The 21,264-nt window shown below is 40.0% G+C and overlaps 1 protein-coding gene across 14 annotated transcripts in view; it reads left to right on the top strand.

Annotated features, from left to right (window-relative positions):
• GIGYF2 (GRB10 interacting GYF protein 2) overlaps positions 1 to 21,264 on the top strand; it is a 79,555-nt gene that overhangs the window by 41,091 nt on the left and 17,200 nt on the right. For 10 of the 14 annotated variants that reach the window (XM_085315298.1, XM_085315304.1, XM_085315309.1 and 7 more), the window contains 9 exons: positions 8,217 to 8,396; positions 14,767 to 14,984; positions 15,071 to 15,233; positions 15,320 to 15,520; positions 16,018 to 16,208; positions 16,885 to 17,044; positions 18,946 to 19,112; positions 19,588 to 19,676; positions 20,696 to 20,803. In XM_085315298.1, the coding sequence (XP_085171424.1) occupies positions 8,217 to 8,396; positions 14,767 to 14,984; positions 15,071 to 15,233; positions 15,320 to 15,520; positions 16,018 to 16,208; positions 16,885 to 17,044; positions 18,946 to 19,112; positions 19,588 to 19,676; positions 20,696 to 20,803 (1,477 nt within the window). The remainder of the gene's footprint in view (positions 1 to 8,216; positions 8,397 to 14,766; positions 14,985 to 15,070; positions 15,234 to 15,319; positions 15,521 to 16,017; positions 16,209 to 16,884; positions 17,045 to 18,945; positions 19,113 to 19,587; positions 19,677 to 20,695; positions 20,804 to 21,264) is intronic. The other 4 variants (XM_085315312.1, XM_085315300.1, XM_085315310.1 and 1 more) reach the window with 2 other exon arrangements.

Below are 21,264 nucleotides of genomic sequence, written 5' to 3'. Positions count from 1 at the left end.
GAAGGACATTGGCAATGACACTTGCAGCCAGTTTTCATCTCAGAATATCAATGCACTTGCTTTCCTTTTAGGAGCTTGAGTACCCTTCTGTGAAGCTGTGTTCCAGCAGAAAGTTCTGCAGTGCTGCCTCACCTGACCAATTTCCCCTCTTAACAAAATCTGTTCTAATTGACCTTGGAAAGAATTTGAGAAAGTTTATATTGTGCTACTTCATTGCAACACTGAGGAAGTTGAGAGGACATGCGTTTGCTGAGAGTAACTACAAAAACTGCTTATAACGGTAGCCTAATTTGAACCGTTATAATATTATAGTATAGAATATTATAATATTGAAGTTTATTACAACCCCAGTAATGCTGGCATGCATTACTGGCATGGCCTTCCGTGAATATGTATGTTCCTTCTTTACTTGACCTGGGTCCAAATAATCTTGTACCTCTCTTATATTTAAACACCATCTCTGTGCTGTGAGCTATAATCACTGAGATTTGTCATTACTTCTGGACTTTGCAACAGGAGCAACTGAAGTTTATCTTTTAATGGCATGCTGTTAAAACTACAGTATTTTTATTTTTTGATTCACTAGCAATCCTTGAGATGCTTTGATACTAGTGTTAAAAAGTGAGGGCACTTTTATTTTTTCAGTATTGATGACATGACTGGATCATATAATTTACAATAGGTGACAATACTGTAGGAGGTAATTCAGCTAATGGGATAACCGCTTTAGCGGAACACTTATGCTACAACTATTTGTAGGGTAGTTGACATTTCAAACATGTTTGTCCTTTAGGTCTTGAAGCTAATTCCTCATTGAGATGAATAGGAGCAGTTTGTGACAAAACTGTTTTGGGAGGGGGTTTGGTCCCCCCCCCAATTGGCCTTCAGAATTAAGGTAACAGTTTTCTAGACTTGTTACACTTATAAAGAAAAGCCTTTTAAAAAGGAGCTTTTTTAACTTGTTGAGCCCAAGTTGCACATTTCAAAGTTAATGCTACAAAATACAGGATGTGAGAGCTTTTACTCCTGATCTCATGCAACCATTTAACAGTGTACTTCAAAAACAAGTAAGTAAATAAAAAAGAGATACCATTTTTGGTGAAATGGGAAAAAATGTTTTACAGCATAAAAAGTAAAATACCTTGTAGAGGTGACTTCTAGCTAGACCTGCAATGTGTTTTCATAAAAGTACAGCATGCTTAAAGTACTGTGAGGATCAGTATGAGCCATTACTGTTGACTGAAGTACCATCTAAATGGACCAACTAGTCTGGCCATTGCTAGAGAAGGAGAAAAACATCACCAAGACTTTGCTTACTGTTATTTAAGATTTTAAAATGTGCTAGTATTTGTTAAATCCTTTACTGAGAAAACACAAATGCCAAGATTTAAGTATTGTTAATGATGGAGTAAATTTAGGAGAATTAAGAGATTGGATGTTGTTTGATGCAAGGCTGTAGTAATAGGAGTTTGCCCATTTTTTGTGGGACTCGCTGTGTTTTGAAGAGCAGTCTTGCCCTGGGTGATGTTAACTGTCCCAAGGACTTGTCCAAAATGACAGATATTTTTCTAGGACATTGCAGCTCATGCCCAGTGATCCATGTGTAGTTTTCCTGAACAGCAGTGCTAGCTCGCAGTAAGGTGTTTGTAAGCACAACCAGAATGCAGTGACTGATGCAAACGATTGAAGGAGTGAGATGTAATTACAAGTGGGCTTCAAGACATGAAGCATATTTCTTTAATTCCTCATAGAAAGGAATTTGAATGCTGAGTTATGAATGCAGCAAGAGGAGGAGGATGACTTTTTGCTAATACCTTGGTAGGTAGCACCTGATTACCTTAGCTGTGGTCTTGTAGTGCTCCCTGTTCATAGAGCATTGCAGAGGGTCTTTCCAGCGCTGTTTGTCTTGATAGTTTTCTGAAAGGATGTGGCATGGTGTTTTAGCTCTGTCCGTGATTGTGAGCTGAGAGAGCGTTTTCTTTTTTTGAGGAAAAGCTACAGAAACTGCTATAACTATTTTGTGATACTTAATTCGAGAAGCTTCAGAAATAAAGTTCCACACCCTAACAATAATTTGGATTACTTTGCAGAATGATGGGGTTATTTCTAATTGTACAATCAGAAGGAAAAAAATAAAAGCTTTGTGTACTTACCAGTCTCTGAAGAGCGTGTGTGCAGGAGAAGGGGATACTTGGCTTCCAGAAAAGGCAGTAGGCCAGTTGTGTGTATTGGTCCCAGCACTGGCAAGAAACTTTCTGCAAATGATTGGTAGGATTTTTTTTTTCTTTTTCTTTTTTTTCTTTTTTTTTTTCTCTAGAGGGGTTTGTATGTCTCACTCCTGTGTTTATAATGCTGAGGGGGTTGGTTTTCATCTGAAGCTGATTCGATTGGTCATTTTGCCTCCAGGAGGGCTGGTTAACGCTGATCATGTGGAAAAGAATGCCGGTTTGTTAGGAGGGTTTCTTTACCAAACACAAGCCCTTTGCAGCCAAGGAGAAATCCTCAAGCGCTTGCTTGAAGGGGTGCGCTCCCCCACCCCTCCGTAATCAAGATTTTTTTTTGTTATGTTTGTATAATCTTACTTAAAGTTTTACTTGAAAGTTCAAAAGGACAAGATTCCTGTAGAAAAGCTGAATGGAAAAAGTTCTGTTACTGCTGGAAAACGCCAGCTGTTCTCTGATACTTTCTTCGTAGTGTGTCTTTAGGTGAAAATGGAAACCCTCGGGTCTCCTTGCTCCTTCTCTTTGCATCAGGTCCTGTGCTCCTGAGTGCGGGTGATGATGCAGCTAGCAGGACAGCCTGTGGTGTCGGGAGGGTGTTGATATATTGTGGCTAATGCTAGTCAGAAGGTGTTGATTTGGCCATTTTTGTTCCATCCCATGTTGTTCCTTTGTGCAAACCTGGAATTAATCACAGGATTAATCACAGCCTAGGAATGAAATGATGTAGATTAGGTGAGTTGCTTCCCCTAAAGAGGTGGGGAAACTGATTTCAGGTGTAGATGAAACTGTTTTTACTTAGCATTATTTTCTTTCTCACTTACTAGATTAAAGAGCTCTTACAGGGAAGATCTTTTAGCTGAAAGAATGCATGGAGTCATCAGCATACTGCACTAAAATCAACTGTGAGGACAGCTTTGTAATGCAGTAGCACTTCACACTTTTTTCTTAGCTGCTGATGTGTGAGGGCTTTGATGGAACTCAGATGTAAGAGGATCTGAGAAACAAAGGCTGTGGTTGTTTGCAGTAAAACTACTGAAGGCCTGCTGGGAAAATTATTAATGTAGACTTTCCTGCTTAAGAAAGAAAATCCCCCCCGCACTTTTTTTCTTTAACCTTTCCCCCTGCCTCCATCCCCAGTCTGAAATTACAAAACATTAATTCTTTGTTTCATTAGTATGGAGCATTTTAATACATGTTCAGGCACAGCACTGTAAGTTGTGATAGGCAGAGTGTGACCTTCAGAGCCAGTGGAAGTAGCGTAGCACGAGGGGGTACCCACCACTCAGCCTCCAGGACACTCTGCTTTGCCCTTGAACCTTCTCTGTACACTCTGGCTAGGTTGAATTTGCACTACAGATGGCCTCTTTATTCACTAGGTCAAGGAGGTTTTGTCACCGTGTTTTGTACTGTAGAAAGCTTATGGTCTCTGGTCACGTGTCTAATCTGATTCTACTGAATGACTTGAAAACCTAACTGGTGAAGTAGGTGAAGTGGTTACGGTATGTGATTTCCAGGTATTGGTAGTGGGATTAAATGTTCTTGTTGATTTCTTTGGGTGTAGTGGTTCATCTCTGCTCGTGCCAGTGGGTAGTGGTGAGTTTAGCGGGAAAAGCGGGGAATGGTATTTGAATAGTAGATGTTTGAGATCTAGTGTTGAAGTTGAATTCGTGGAGGAAGAGAAAATAGAGCTGGAAACTGCGGTCAGAACTTCTGACTTACGCCCCTGACTTTGGCCTTAAGTGAGTCCTTTTGCTATTTGTGTATTCCTATAGCGCCCATAGTACACCAAATGCTGTCTAAATGCAAAGATGGTCCTCCTTTGGAAACATTGTCTTAAGTCCGTTTGTTACAGGTTTTTTCTTCTGTAGGATGTGTTCCTGAAGTATTAATCTAGACAAAATTATTTGAGGTCCTTTAAAAATACTAGGTGCAGAGGAGTTTCTATTCTCTGGAGAAAATCTGTGTAGCATGCACCAGAAAGAAGAGAGCAAATCAAAGTGCATACTAGACTTCCCTAGTTTTTTCTGTGTTTAGAGGAAACAGTATTGCTGTCAGTCATCACTTTCCTGTTAGTTCTCTCCAAACACTGAACATGCCATGGGAAATATACTCTTGACAGCATGGGGAGCTGAAGTTATATGTCATTTTAGTAGCAAGTGCTCTACATAAGCATGTTACCACAGGGCTGCATCCCAGAATCCTTGCTCTTTGCGGTTAGTCTCTCCTCGACTCTGCGTTGCACAGCTGTAGGTGTTTTTTGGCTGGATACTGCTATGCTCTAGCTGAAGTTTTCTGTAAACACCGATGCTGGCTTTGTGACAGGCATGAACAGAGGTGCCCTTTTACTGTTCCTTCTCTTCAGGAAGTCCAGTCAATTAGTCTGAGGCAAAACCATGGACTACATTTTGAATTTTTCGTCCCTAAAATATGGCCAAATACTGATTTACTGAGCTGGATTATTTCAGCTGAAAAGTGTTCCCAGGGCTAGGAGCAACTTGCAAAGTCAATGTACCAGGTTTCGGAAGTTATGAATTGGTATGTAAACTGTAGGAACATTCCTATACGTTATTTTGTCTTTTTTTTTTTTTTTTTGTGGTTTAACTTGTGTTTCCTGAGGCTTAATCCTTGTGATTTGCACTTACAAAGAATTAGTTTCTTGGTTCATATGCATAATGTTGAAGGTCATCTAGTGTCAAATCCCTGTTGACACGTACCGTGCTGTCTTTAATGTTTTTGGTGTTGTCTGAGTACCAGAAAACTGAAGTATGTTATATACTATGTTTCCTATCCACTTCCTCAGAAGAGTGGAATGTCACCTTCTGCGGCACACTGACATGCTCCTTTGGTTAGAAAGAAGGTTGCAGAATCACAGGTTACTGCATCCTCAAATACATGTAATACTGACCTGTTGGTTGACTTTATAGAATTAAAAATGATAAAGGAGAGAGAGAGGATCCAGCCTGTGTCTGATCCTGGTGAACAAGACTTGATGATGTTTGGTCACCTCTCTGGAGATGAGCACTTCAAACCTCACAGCTCAAACTGAAGATGTAATTTTCTGCAAGCTTACTGTGGAGAACCTGGCTTCAAAATTTCAGTGCTAGTGTCTTGGGAGCAAAACCAGCCATGTTCAAGGACTGTGTACCGGACAGCTTGAATTGTCCTGAGTACACCTGTGGCACGCAGGTATCTGCAGAGGGGCTAGAAGCTCAAGCAGCAATATGGATGTTCAGTACTGAAGAAGGCTTCAGAGTATTTCTTGGGTAACACCTTTCAAAGGCTTTGGGAAAACTAGTATAGAGCCAGTGGACCGATAGCTTGCTGAAGTTAAACAGCAGTCTCCAGAATCTTAAATGACTTTAATAACAGAGGAAAGAAATTTTGTCCTTTTTCTTACTTGGTAGGGTCTCTGTAATTGCCCCAAATAATGTTGATGTTATTGAACAAGCCTCAGCTAATAGCTGTGAATTCAGCGAATTCTGATCTGCTCTGAAAAGAGTGGATGTAGCTCCAAAAATAAGACTTTCTTTTCTTGAAATAGCAAATTAAGTTTTCTGTTGGCTACGGTGGTTTTTGTGGTGAAAGTGAACATGTCTGTGTACCTCTTGCTGCCTTCCAGTGTTTCTAAAGCAGCTTCAGATAAATTGAGGCATATGCCTTACCCTTTGCATCCAGACTTACCCAGTCTTTTAAGGTCGGATTGCAGCGCTCTTCCTTGGTTACATTCTCGATCTCTTGGTGCATTTGACTTCCAGCTTTCCAGCTGAGTTGGCTGTGTAGCTCTCTGGCTCCTAGTTTTCCTTTATCTGATGAACTGTACTGAGATGCTTCCCTGCATTTCCTACTACTTTTACCTTGCATCACATGGAGATCTATAATTAACAATGCATGTATTTCCCAGATGTGAAGTTTCTGCCTTGTTGTCTTCATTTGTTTGCTATGAAAATGTTGGGGGAAAAATGAGTAGTTAATATGCAAAGATTTATGGATTCTAGATAAGAAACTTTGCTCCTGTTGCCCCTCCTAAAGGTAGAGGGTCCAATGTCTCAGCAGTTTGGTTTTGTTCAGAGCCAGTATCAGAGCCAGTATCACCAGAGGCTTCCCAAAATATTGTTTAAAACTTAAGACTCAAAGCCAGATGTCCCCTTCAACAAAATAAATGTGCATCTTGAATATATAAGGATTCACAGGTTGGATTGGCTAATGTAAGTTAAAACGTTACATGTTGATACTTAAATGCGTAACTCTTTCTTTACATAGAAATAAGGGTGTTCTAGGGTTATCTTTCTAAGATCTTGAAGTGAGTATCGGTTTTTGAGGAGCTACATCTTAAACATTGGTGACTTTTCCTTGTCTTTTGTGTCTACTCAATCTGTCTTGAAAATCCATGTAGGAACTTGTTCCTGTGACAGTGATGAGAGATGAAAGTATTCCATGTAAACTTGGAGCACAGGAACCTTGAAATATCCTGGATTTTGTACTTTAACTCCACCTGCACTCTTTTGAGTGTGTCCCTCCTTAAAATAGAAGCAATATAATGTGAAAATTTGGAGCCAGAGGAAGGAGGAGTTACCCTTGTTTTATGTGTCCACGGCGCAATACTCTTAGGAATGAAGAATTTTTGAATTCTGCTAAAGAAGTTTGATAAGCCACACCATTTTAGGTGCTCTGCATTTCCTTTCTTTGTCATACCATGCAACTTCTTCAGCTGTCACTGGCAGGAAAAAAAAATCTCCCAATCCACCAAAACAAAGCTCTTTTGAGGTTAACTTAGTTACCTAAGTTTGTCATTTAAAGTTGTTTTCCACACCAGAAATCCTAGCATATAGTCATACTTTTGGTTTTCCTGTTTAAACAACCAGTTATATTCTAAAGTCTTCCCCAAATATTATCAAAAAATATAAGAAAGATATGTTGAGTGTCTTTCTCTAGCACTTCAATGCCTTTTTGCACCTAGCCACTGTTAATCTGAAATTGTGGTTAATAGTACCAGTGAAGAAGTGGCATCATTGTGGTTCATGTGTGAATTCTGCTATTACACAACCAGACCTACTGAAAGAAGCACAGTCCCTAAGTTCAAAGTTAGTCCTACAGCCTGATGTTTCCTTGTCGGGGCAAGTTGACAACAAAAGCAGTAGATCAGTCTAACGTGAGCTGTTGTGATGTGATATGGGCTTCTCTAAAAATACTTCTCATCTGTTTGTGACTGCGGTCGTCTTCATTAAGTACCTGAAGATTTTATGGTGTGTTTTGAATGTAACTTGGTGTAAATTAGGAAATGAATGACTGACAATCTAGTCTCCTACGCTTCTGATAGGTTCTTCCTTAATCTTGAGCTTTGTTGCATCTAACTCTTAACATACTGACCTTGGCTCTCCAGAGGACTGAGTAGCAGGGTGATGTTAATGCAGCTGTGGTTTTCTTGTTTAATCCTTAATCCTATCTAATCTTCCAGTCCTCTCTAAAACTGTGTACCTACTATTGGATAGAATGTATGGCCTTCCCTTTTTTAAATTTTATTATGCATGCAACAAATACATTTATATAAAAGTGTGTATTATTTACAGTTTTTAAACTTTATTCCTATTTTCCTTCAGCATGAGGCTTTTCATGATACAACAGTTTCTTCTTTCCACACGCTTTTGCCTCTTTCCTTTTATGCTTTCCTGTGTCTCTTAATTTGTCATCTTTTCCTCTGTTTCCTATCTCTCTGTTGCTTGTGTGCTTTGCTTTTACCTGCATATTCTCCTCCTCAGTCTTTTCATCCAGACGTACATAGGGACTGGCAGGGATTTGCTAAATTTGTTACCTGCTCTTCCAGGTAGCTCTATCATATAAGCCCTTATATATAAAAACTTCCATTGCTCACTTAGGTCTATATCACTGCTTACTTTTTGGTGCATCTTTCCTGTAAAGGAGTGAGATTATATACCTTGTGTTTCCAGGTTCCTAAACACCGGACTGCATGTTCACTTGTGCATGTTTTCTTTGCAGTGAGACCAAACTTTGAGGAAGGTGGGACAGCAACAACAGGGAGGAAACATGAGTTTATACGCTCTGAGAGCGAGAACTGGCGTATCTTCAGGGAGGAACAAAATGGGGAAGATGATGATGGAGGCTGGCGACTGGCTGGGTCACGGAGGGATGGTGAAAGGTGGCGCCCTCACAGTCCAGGTGAGAGGAGATCTGGAGAAAAATGCATCAGCAACTATAGGGAAAAGGGTAGTGGGTGATCAGGGCCTGGAGAGAGCAGAGGAAAGGGAGGTGGCATAAGACTTGGGACAAAAGTAGTTAATGTTTATGTAGTTTTGGTCACTAAATACTGCTTTAGGATACATAGAGCTCTTGGTAACAAATTTTACAGTGAGCACAAAATTGTGTGTGTGTGTTTCTTTAAATGTCCGTAAGACCCTGAATTTATTTAAGGGAACAATATTAAGATATGTGCTTGTCTGTGTTGTGGTCCAGGTGAGTATGTGCCTGATAAAATCAGATTATTTTTTTAAACAGCATTGTTTTCTCCCCTCGGCTCTACAGCCACAGAAGTTACTCCCTCTCATTAGGTAGCATATCTAAAGCTATGGGGCAATACTGGCACTAAATCACTCAGGCTGTTGGGCTGTGTAGTTTTTAGATGGTGTTGGAAAGGCCAGAGTGCCCTCTTTGGAAAAATCCCAAAATACTTGTTGCTCCATATGCCTTGTACTTGCAGAGTGTCTCATCTCTTGCTAAATGTCAAGCATCTGTTTTGGTCGCTCTTCTGTTTCCCTGACTTGACAAAGTTAATGTCGTTCGCTTGCTTACCAACAGTGTTTTGCCAAAGTTGCAGTGGAAATTCAGAGCAGAGCCCAGTATGAGTAGTGTAGCTGAAACACTTTTAACTACTATTTTAGAGAGATCCTACTAGTCAGGCATGCTTGTCATGGGATTTGCTTTTTGGGTGTCTTTTGGCTACACTAGGCTTCTGGGAAACCCAGGGAGGATTATGGCTTTTCTACTAGCGTAGCCTCATAGGGAAGCAAAGGAAGGAAGGAAGTACAGGGTATTTCTATGGCTGAGGTAGACACTGCTTTTTAATTAAAACGATAAACAAGTGAAAAAATGCCTTACAGTGGGATGATTACCAGTTTCAACATCCCGAAGAACTTCTAGTACTAGGTGGGCAGCTATTATGTCTGATAGTTGGTAGTAGACAGTGACAGTCTGATAGTTACAGCCACTGTATTATTCTTTGCCCTCAAACAACTGTTAGCTTGTACTAAAAGTTAGGAATAAGCACTAGGCTAGATTTATTGTCAGATGTTTTCTATTTGGAGCAAGGCTAAGGGGCAAATTTTGAAGAATACCATTTTCTTTTCCCTGATGTTTGGTTGTGATCATTTGTTGGACACTGCTGCTTTGTCATACAATTCACGTAATATGAAGCCAGCTGAAACTACCTCATGATGATCAGATGTAACATGTTAGGAGTGGAGTGTTTTGCAAGTACAAGCCTGCATATGTTAGCATAAAAGGAAGCATAGAGACCTTGAAGTTCAGAAGTTCATGTATGTCTTGAGCTTTTCTGGAAGATGTTATGGAAAGGGTTTCCAATTCATTCTAATTCTGTCATGGGAAATACTAGTACTTACTTGAATTTTTGCTGTAATAGACTAACTTATTTCAGTTAGTTCAGTAGGCATAAGAGCCTGTTCCAAGAGTTGTGAGAATCTGCATAGAAGCTGCTAAATTTGAGGTGGATGTGAGTGAGTTGACAGCTGTATCATACTAGTCTCAACTCAAGTCAGAGTTATGAATTTCCCTATTAATAGTAGCCACCAGACCATGAAAATGGTTTTCATGGTTTTCTTGATTTAATCAATGAGTTCAACTCAAATTGGAATGACTTAAACTACTACTTTCTGCTTTTTCTGCTGTTAGTAATAATGCTTATACATCCTGCTGAGGACAGACAGACATCTTCACACTTGAAGTACTGACTTCATTTGTGTAGCTGGACCTTCCTTTGACTTGGCCCTGCATGCTCCCTGCTAGATTGCATGTTGCCTACTTTCTTTGGGGTGAGAGCAGGTTAGAGAGTGTAGCAGTTGGCAGGCTTGAGTTTATTGGGTTCTGTTGGAAAACAACATTTAAAATCCCACAGACCGTTGTTTTTTCCATCTTTTGAATTTCTGTATTTTGTATCCCTTAACTGTATTTATCGGGGGATGGGTGACATAAGTCTACTTATCTTCTGTTTTTTGGTAGAGGATTGAGAAGATGAACTAAGGCTGCTTTTATTAAACTAGTTTTGTGCACATAAGCATAGTTTCCAGATTCTGTGATCTATTTTATTAAATCTAAAGTTAACTCCTTTGACATGCATGAAGAGAGTTATGTTGCTATGCTGTGTTTAAACTCTTCCTCTCTCATATGGCTATGCCTAAAATGAAGTGAGAAATCTCAATATTGTTTGTCAAAACTGACCATTTTTGTTCTTTGCTTATCTTTAGATGCCGGGGGGAACTCGGCATCGAAAAATATCGACTCTTGATATTTTTGGCTGATATGTTCTGAGGGACCTCTTGGTCAGCATTGACTTTAAGTTTGTGTATGCTTGTCTTATGTACTGCTAAGCTTCTACAAAAAGCTTCTATTCTCAGCCATTTGAAACTTCATGGAGAAGCTAAATGGGTTTTGCTCATGCTGGAGTTTCAGCTCCTGTAGCACTTTTAGCTGTAAAAGAGATGTGCCCAACTTTTTTTATTCTCCCCCTAATTTTTAATTCAGAAGGATGTTAACTTTCTTTTTTTTCCCCCAGAACATCAACTTCAGGTTAATGAGTGTGAAAACTCTGGATTGTATCAGCAGGCTTTTCTAGTCAAAGCTTGGAATGTGGAGCTTTTGGTTTGGTTTGGACATTAACAGAAGACATCTTCCTTTGGCTTATGCAGTGGAAAAGTTGTTTTGCTCATTGTTGTAGGTAACTGTGGTACCACTCCTGTTGTAAAGGCTGTGTAAGGTAGGCTGGGTTAACCAGCTGTAAGGAATATGACTATAGTTTTGAATTCACTGGCTACTTCAGAGTTTACTTGATCTTCTCATCCTTTTTTTTAAAATGACTTAGTGACTACCTGCCTAAGAAGCCCCTTTTTTTTGGATTTGTACAGTGATCACTCTTTAAATCTACAAAGCAAGTCTATTTTATCAGATATAAATAAGAACTTTTTTAGTTGCAAAGCTAGTGAATGATCTATAGATGTTTGGATGTTTTTTGTTACTAAGTCACCCTTAGGGAATGTGGATTATCTCTTCTTGCCTAAAACTTCTTTCTGGTGCAATTTCATCTTCCCTTGAATAGCTCCATTGAAAGATATTTTTCCTGTAAGGTGTTTTAGTGAGGCTTGAGTCTGTAATTTTGTATTAACATGTGTTTTGGCTGCTGCTTACTTCAGAGCCTTCTCAAATTCATCTTGATTTGCCTTATTTTCAGAATCAACTGCTGTAAATCAAGTAGGCTTTCTAATGGCCATTTGTGCTTTGTGCTTCTCACGTATCATAAAGCAGCTAACATATATTGGAAAATCTTGCTGCAGAGTTGAGCACAACAGAAATCAAGTTCATATACAGCATATGCTATTAAGTTAAATATGTACTTTCTTTTGTGTGCTTTGCTTAGTATTTACATTGGAAACTTCTTTCATAAATTCTATAGTGTAACTGTTAAGAGATAAATAGCTGTTAAAAATGGAGAGTAAGGTGCACTTACTACTTTTGTCATGTGCCAGTAGTCTTATCTTTTACCTACAATGTCACCATAAATTGCAGTGGGTAGATTGCACTTAAAACTGCTTTTCTCACCTTGGAATCTTGCTCATATAATTGTGCCTAATGATCCTGCATGGCTGAGTTTAAAGCTGTTTGTGTCCTGTTTGCTTATATAACTTAATATAAGATTTTAAGGTGTCTTAACTTGTTTTGATGATTGGCAGCCCTGTATTTACCAGAGTTGTCAAATGCTTTATATTCTATGTCTTTTATAAGCTTTTCTTACTGTTAAGAAACAGGTAGTGTGCAGAGCCCATTTATCTCTTATTTTTACACCCCTCCTGTCTCTGAAAATGTACAAGCTATGAAATGAGATACTATCTGACTAAATCTTTGCAAGCCAACTGTATGGTAAGCAATCTCAAGTTCTTAATTTGAACTTGAAGATACCTGCAATTAGCAAAATATGCAGAATTTGCCTTCAAAAGCTATGTTTCTGGGTCCCACTATGAACAGCTTGTGCTCCTGGAGTAGGGGTGTGAACTGTGTTAAAATAATTGGGGCTGCTCTTGGGGCATAGTGTCAAGGTGGCCCATTGACAACTGCACAGAAAGTTCTTACTGTGTCAAATTTTCCCTCTTTGGTACAGAAGAGATGCTCAGCTGTATATGAGCCCCAGCATAGCAAATAGATGCTTAAGCAGTTAACTAGGAGAGGGAATAGCTGAGTTCAGGCCATGGTGCTCTTTCATTGTTGGAAAACCTGATGCAGACACTGCTGGCTATACCGAGGAGGTGTCTACTGGTGATTTTAATCAGAAATCCTGTCTGGATGTCGGAAACCTCTCCCCTTCAGACCTTGCAAAAAACATTCCACTGCTAAAGGAAGTCCTGGTATTTCTGATAGGAGTGAAAAAGTAGGCTTGATACTGCTTCCAGTATCATGTCAGTGGAATTTGAATGTCAGGCTTGTCCTTTCGGCTATGCCCTGTTGTCTTAGTTGCTGGTTGTTCCCAGAGGTCTTGTCGTTCTTTTATAATGAAACAGCATTTTGGTTGCATATGTTCATATATGTGACTCAAAACTATGGCCCTGTGCAGCCTGTGCTTTTTGAATGTACCTTGAGTTGGAGGCCAGGAGTTGTGGGCAGAGGAGCATGGAGCATCAGGCAGCTATGGTCTCCCAAAGTGGCTGTTAAAAGAGCTCTCAGAAATGTGTAATCCCTCTATGCACCTTCATGGAGACTTTGTCTTTGCTTACGTATTTTTGAAATGTTACTGGTGAATGAGGAGTTGGCATAATAGGCCTCCGAAGTGTTAAGGGCTGTTTTGAAGCAGACTGAAAAGATGTAATAAGTGCAAACTTACTGTGCCTTATTTCTTTCCTTAGTGACATTGAAAAGGTGGTGTCAGAAGATTGATTTGATGGTTTTGCCTGCCAAAATGTTTCTTATTTGTTCTCAAGGCATTACTAAAAGATTAAGCTATATAGCTGAAATATTTACAGAGCAAGTGCACACAATATAGTGAAGGCCTTGTTGAAATTTAACCTTTTGTTTCCTTGATAAAATGTAGCCTAAGCTTCATAGTGTTTCTAGGGGGCTGTCATGTTTAAATTGCCCTTTTTTTGTGAAACAAAGATGGATTTTTGCATGGTAAACATCAGTACTTCAGAGGGTTGACGCCCCTTGTCCATATGAAGTAAATGGAACAGAAGGCAGTGTTTCTCCTCTTCGCTGTGGTTTTTGGTAGCCTCTTAATAAACAGTACAAATAAATGTTGATTTCCCCTGATTCTTGCAAATTTTGTGATGGAGGAAAAAGGGGGAGGATTTTTACTACCAACAAGTAAACAGCCAACATGAAAAACACTAAAAGCTAAGCTGTTTTCTTTCTTACTCTGCACATTTCTGGTAAAGTTAGCTTCCACCGGATGGAGAGCTTTGAAAGCAGTTTACACTACGTCTGCCCCCGATTTTTTTCACCTAGCTGCAAGCGCTCTTCAGTTTAAATAGAGAGTGAGCAATATTGCAAAGGATTTTGTTAAACTTGACTGAATGAAGATGTCTTCTGAATATGTTAAAAATAGAAGCGAAGTAAAAGCTGTAGTTAGATTTGGAAAGTTTTTTTTTCTTCTCTTATGGATTAGCATCCCAAGTTTTAGTATCCTGTGACTAAAAAAATTACTATTCAAGAGACTTGAAGAGTTGTCAGTCTGTTGTACATGCATATATGCAAAAATGTCCCTGGGGGCAGGAGGGAAAAAGCACGGGTGGTTTGTTCAGGATGCTACTTCTACAGATTGTTGCCTAAAAGAAAATACTGAAGGATTTTTTTAAAGCATTTTTTACATATAAAAGTCAGTGATGGCTAGTAGAAGGAATTTGCTCAATTCAGTCAACACCTAGTTTTGTTGGTCTTATTTTGGTGCTGTAGTGCCAGAATAGTAGTATTTCTGAAATACTACAAAACATGTAGTGTTTCAGACTATGCAGCTCAGCTTTCTTAGCCTTACTTGTTTTCAATGCCCACGTGATTTACAATGTAGGTATATATGCAATGGGCAATATGCAATGGGCAATATTTGAAGATCTCCTGCTTACTAGTAAGGTACTCCTTTTCTCTCTCCCCTCACCCTCCACCTCTCCTTTAAAGGTGCCAATTTATAGGTGGATTGTACCCTGTGGTGGCTTTCTGAATTTCTTTCACTGTTTGTCACCTTTTCCCTAACCCTTAACCCTTCCAAGTAAGCTACTGCCCCTTGGGACTGTCTTGTAAAGTTGCTTTCCCCCCACCTTAGACGGCCCTCGTTCTGCAGGCTGGCGAGAGCACATGGAGCGACGGCGGAGGTTCGAATTTGATTTCCGGGAACGAGATGATGAACGGGGTTATCGACGAGTACGGTGTGGCAGTGGCAGTATGGACGATGACAGGGACAGCCTCCCTGAATGGTGCTTAGAAGATGCAGAAGAAGAAATGGGAACATTTGACTCCTCTGGAGCATTTCTCTCTTTAAAGGTGAGAAGCTGTGTTGGTCTGGTATTCACTTTGAGCAAATATCCTCTTATGTCCGTAGTTTATTAATGATTATGTTGACTCTGCAGAAGGTACAGAAGGAGCCAATCCCTGAGGAGCAGGAAATGGACTTCCGGCCTGTAGAGGAAGGGGAAGAACGATCTGACTCTGAAGGGAGCCACAATGAAGAAGCCAAAGATCATGAAAAGATGACCAAGAAAGAGGGGGAGAAAACAGAGAGAGTAGTGGCAGGTAAGGAGGGCTCTTAATGCATCTGTTGTATGCTACACTATGGAATTTCTCTTAATCCAATTAAGCAGAATCATTCAATATTGCAGAAACAGCAGAAGAAGCAGTCCGAACATCTTCACCAGCTGCCAGGTCAGATACTCCACCGAAGTCTCAGCCTCAAGACCCCCTGCAGACTAGCCTTTTTGAAAGGAAAGAAGAGTCGGTCCCAGAAAGAATAGAAAAAACAGAAGATAAAGAGAATCGAACAGAAAATACACCGCCAGCCAAAATGTCCAACAGAGGGGAAGGTAGTGTGCTTCGTGGATAAGTTGAATAGGTTTCCCTAATTCATTGTGATTAGACTTGGTCTCTTAAGGTGTGAGGACTGAATTATGGTGATGAAAACTGAGTTCACCAACTGCTGTATAAACATAAATAAGATTTTTTGGAAATGCCACCTCATATGCTTGGGATATACTTGTACCTTACTTTGCAACATAATCTAGAGAAACATGAGCTAATTGTGGATATACCTCACTGGCAGTGCAGATTAGCCTAGGCAAATGGAACAGGATGTGCTAGTCTGTGAAGAGTTTTGCACTGTTTGGATTAAACTGCTTGTTCCTTGAAGTTAAGTTGTGTGTCTGTGCTATAAACAATACAAATGCACAGTCATACTTGGATCTGGAAAGTTTTTTGCTTTGCTAGTTTTGAATTGCTGGATGTTGTTTTCTACAAGGAACTTTTATATAAGTCATTTTTGTCTGTGTTAAACATAATGGACTAATTTTAGCTTTTTCTTTAGATTTGGCTTCTGTTGCTCAACCTTTGCCACAGATTTCTTCAGACACAGCTTCTCCTGCTCATCTTTCTCCTCCTGTTTCCAATTCAAATCCTGCTCTACGGCCAGTTCAGACACCTGTCACAGCTGCCCCAGGCATGGGCAATATTCCTACTGATCCAGATGATGAAGAGGGCCTCAAACACCTAGAGCAGGTAAAATTTTTCAAATTCCTTTGCTGTAAACAACTTTGAGACTGGAGGAATGTGGAATGCAAGATGCTTAGAGCTTAAAGCAAAAATGTAGCTTAGACTTTTAAATCCACAAAGTATACAGAAGCTACTTTTCTTTCCCTCCCCCCCCCCACATAATTTTCATGGAAAGTAAAGTACTGCGCCTAGTGTTAGAGCTGCAGATTTTAGTGCTTGTGGCCGCTGTCAAGTAGCCTTAAAATTTTCCCAGAGACACCATTAAAGTATAAACCTGATACAAAAAATATGTGCTCATAAATGAAGTGCAAACTGTGTTCATGAAAGCTTAGCAATCACTGGGTGTAGAACTTTTTTCACACTAGTTTTTCCATACTTGTTTTAATTATCACTGTGATAATACTGTGTGGGGCCATCTAGGCAAGTTGTTTTAAAGCTTTACTTGAAAAGCACATGAACCGTCGTTCTGAGAAGATGGTAGATTGAGCTTAGGATTTCTCTTGTAAGTACACCAGTCTTCAAGTTGCCTGTAATTTCTAGTATGCTTTGGTATCACTGAATGCCTAGTATGCTCTGGTATCACTGCATAGTTCAAGCCTGTTATACTTGGTGCACTTATTTTGGAATTTATAAGTATACAACTAACTCTTGTATGTTTTGCTCTTTTTGATGTCTCCTGCAGCAAGCGGAGAAAATGGTGGCATATCTGCAGGACAGTGCACTTGATGATGAAAGGCTAGCAGCAAAAATTCAAGAGCACAGAGCAAAGGGTTCCTCTATGCCGTTGTTCCATGAGGCGATGCAGAAGTGGTACTACAAAGATCCACAAGGAGAAATTCAGGGTAGGTCTGTGCCCTTTACACTTCCTCTTTTGTTTCACAGAACTTAAAATCATCGCAAACTTACCACCAACAGATACGGAAGCTTGCTTCTATAAAAGCAGCACAAAATCTGCCACTCTAGAATTAGGTTTTGAAACTGCATCCTTCCATCCATCACTGCCCCCATCAGCAGGCTCCATGTCTAGAGTTCTAGCCTTTGTCACCACTTCATATTTCTCTGAATTGAGGTTAGACTAAAGCTAGGTATCATGTCGTATTTCCATATGGTAAGAGTAACAAAACAAGTGTGACAGAGGAACTTGAAAAAAAAATCAATGAAGAACAATTAAAACACTTTTCCAGTCTCATCCCAGACACAGTACTCAGAGGAGGAGTTGTACTTTTTTTAAGGGAAAACAGAAAACAAGTTTTCACAAGTCTAGTGTTTACACATTATCTCAACTGTACTTGCAACCATGTGTGTTATGGGTTCATATAATGCCAACTGTTTCATGTTTGCAGATTTCACTTAAGTAATTTCAGATTTTTGCACAGAAATTTGGAACAGATCTCTTCTATAGATGCTTGCATGTTTACTTTCAGAAAAGGCTCTTTGGGAAGTCTGTTTTAGCAGCTGCTGAGGTCCCTCCCAAAAACACAATTAAGGAGCAAGCTCTTTACTTGCTGTGTTTCACTGTGTAGTAAAGATCAACACTCTTTAGTGTGGATGACTTCCTAAGCTGTAAACTGGAGACAGGATTTTTAGGGGGTGTTAATCGTGAGATCTGTGGTGGTCTCTTGCCTGCAGGTATTATACACCCTTAAATAATAACAGGTGAAAAGAAAACTCTGAAGTATGTTAAACATAGAGTTTGCATTTGCTCAGTATGCTTCAAACTAGACTAGTTGCTCCTGAATGCTTTTTACTCAGTAATGATCTATCAGTTTTTCGTTAGAGAAAGCAGTTCCTTGAATGTGACCCCCTAGAAGTGAAGGCTTCCACATAACTTTCTATTGGGCTACCACTTGTGGGTTCATATCCTCTCGGAAGTATCTTCTAAAGATGCTTGTTATAGAGAAGGCAAGAATTATCTAACATTCTTGCTTTTATGAAGATAGTATTTTTGCAAAACTGGTATTTATTTGGTTCTGGTTTATCCCAAGCTCATTATCTGGTTCATGCTAATAAAATAACCTTTCTTGTCTGTCCTGACTTTGTCTCCAGTTGGGTATGTAGAATTAGTATGGGAGACTGTCTCCTTTGAAGGAAGCGGCTGAAATGCTTCTCTGAGAGGAAGAGCACAGAAGTATATTTCTAGGGAGGAGCAAGGAAAAACTGCCTCTCCTAATTATCTTCAAAAATGTAATCTTGCAACCAGAGGAGACTCTGCTCATTTCCAAAATTTCAGAAGCAAAAGTTCTGTAATAGACTTCGGTTTTGAAGGCCAGACTCTCCCCTTCAAATTTGCTCATGTTGAAGCTAAGACTGTTTAATTATCTGTGCAGTTTGTTTGGGGAAGTAGCCGTTACGTTTTTAGCACGGTTAGCTAGCGGATCCTGCTGAGCTCTGAGGAAAGTGGGATGCATATTAGCTGGATTGAGCTCCATGCTACGATGGCCCCTCAGCTTTCATCCCAGAGCTGACCCATCTCTATCCAATGAAAAGTGTAAGGGGTCATGTGCTTTTCAATAAAGACCATATGGAGGAATGCCATAGACGCTCCAGTGGTCCAGACTTGTGTGCTGGCCTTCTGGCCTTGAATATAAAATGTTTTTCTGTTTGTGCAAGTGGATGAGAAAGGCAGAAAACACTGATGCTAGGTACTGTGTCTCTTTAACAAGAACAATGCTTTTCATTTCTAGTATGCTCATCTTGACCTCCCTTCCCCTTCCCCCCTGTGTATTGGTTGATACTGTTTCAGGTCCTTTCAGTAATCAGGAGATGGCAGAGTGGTTCCAGGCTGGGTATTTCACTATGTCACTGCTGGTTAAGAGAGCATGTGATGAGACTTTCCAACCGCTTGGAGACATCATGAAAATGTGGGGCAGGGTTCCCTTCACTCCAGGTCCAGCACCACTTCCACATCTGGTAATTATGTGGCAGTTTCCTTACTCAAATAACCCTTTAAAATACGGAAAAATAATTATTTACAAGTCAAATGCTCGGTCTTGGAGATGTAGGTGCTCCAAGCACCTAAGTTGAGCTCTGTGGTGAACTTACATGTGTGTGTATATATATGGGTGTGTATGTATCTATGCATATAAAATTTCAAGAGGTGAAAATACAGTCTTCTAATTTAAGAATGTGTTTATTTTGCCACATCTGTGAACATAAGATTTGGTCCTGTTGTCTTATGTACAAATTCTGTATATTTCAATTACATCTTTATGTACTCAAACTTTGTTCACAGACATTGAAGGTTAGTTATCGAGGTATTTTTCTATTTTCTTTGTCTTTTCAGTGCAGAAAGTAATTTTTACATGGCTTGCTAGGCATTTACAGTATGCTACTGTTGGTATGTAATGCTATTAAAGTAAAACCATGTTTTTTTTCCTAAATATAGGGTGAGCTGGACCAAGAGCGACTGACTAGACAGCAAGAGTTGGCCCTGATCCAAATGCAGCACCTTCAGTATCAGCATCTTTTGATACAGTAAGACTGCCAGTCCCAGAGACCTTCTAGTGGCTGTGTTTTGCTTCACATTTTTAATCATCCAGTTTCAGCTTCTTGTCATTGTTTCCTCGGGCAGTGGGACTGGGAGTGCTGCACCTCCAGTGGCAGTAGCCTGCTTCCACAGCTTCCAGAGGCCCCACTAGCCAACAGGGATAGGACAGAGAATGGTTATGGGAACATTTTTGACAGTCATTCTGTATCATATATAGGTACTCTGAGGTTTGCTATATAGGTCTCTTATGGTCACACTGAGTCCCAGCTATCCTTCTAATGCACTTCTGATGTTTTGGAGTCAGGGGAAAGGATATACATCTCTTGAATTGGAGATGAAGAGGGCCATGAACTTTTCTTGGTCTGCTTGCTCAACCTTTTTGAAGGTCAGTGGTGGGTAACTGCTGGCCAAAGCAGTTTATCATCTATTTTTGCCAGAGTTGTCAGCTACAGTTCAGTTCTGGACAGTTTCTAACAGCTTGTTTCGTAGGAGATCAGAGGAAAGCAAGCAGTCAGGCAAACTACTTGTTTGAGCAGTACTGAAAATGTGTGCTGTGATTATGATTTTTTTGAATACTGCTAATAAGCTTATCTGATAAGGCAAGGGTCTGCTGTTGTATTAGGAGATGCTTTGATATAGGAGGGGAAAGATTGGTTTGTGTAGATGGGTAGATATCAAAGCTGGATCAGCTTATGAGCAATCTGTACGTAACTTATCAAAAAAGGGAATTGGTGTTACACGGCTTAGAAGAGAAAAATTGGACAACAATAACGAGTTGATACCATTGAGGGAGAGAAGACACTTGGTCCATGCGGGCCGTTTGTTGGAATTCTTGTATTTTGATTCTTTCCAAGACCCTATTCTGTAGTTTCTTCTAATAATTAGCATGTACATTATATAGGTCATTGGGCGTTAGTCATGGAGAGTCTATGTGGAACTGCTGCAACTTGGGCATTATATAGATAAAGTGAGCAAATACCAGTGATTTTCTGCTTCTCTTTTGAAGACAACAATATGCACAGGTGCTGGCTCAGCAGCAAAAAGCAGCCCTCTCATCCCAGCAGCAGCAACAGTTGGCTATTCTCTTGCAACAGTTCCAGGCCCTGAAGATCAGGTGAGTAGCCCAGACTTGAACTGATTACTGTTCATTCTATATTCTGGCTTGTATGTAGTGATACTTGTAATCCTCTGTGGTCCATCCCATTCAAGTGAGTTCGTTGTGTTAGAGTGTTACAGGGTTTCTAAGATTGCATGAAAGTGGAACAGCTGAGGGATGCTTAGGATTTCTTTTTGTGTAGCCTTTACCTCAGAGAACAGGCATGAAAATGAGGAGGAAAGTCTTACAGCTGAAACTATACTTTTTTGACAAGTCTGTGCTAGTAACAGAATGCCCTTGCTGATTGAGTTCTAGCAGCATTGAATACCCATTTCCCCAGGTAGCCTGTGAGCTGCAAATACAGAACTGTACAGCGGTTGACTTAGCCCTGGGCTTGACAGCAGGAATGAGATAAGCAAGAACTCCTCAAGCAAGTGCTATTGTCTGCATCATAGTTTTGTGTTAAATATATGTGTGGA

Source organism: Rhea americana, unplaced genomic scaffold (genome assembly GCF_003343005.1).
Source record: "Rhea americana isolate MKP2758 unplaced genomic scaffold, rheAme1 scaffold_426, whole genome shotgun sequence".
NCBI classification, from domain to species: Eukaryota; Metazoa; Chordata; class Aves; order Rheiformes; family Rheidae; genus Rhea; species Rhea americana.
The sequence above is the reverse complement of the archived record's forward strand: the minus strand, read 5'-3'. Positions and strand labels throughout refer to the sequence as shown.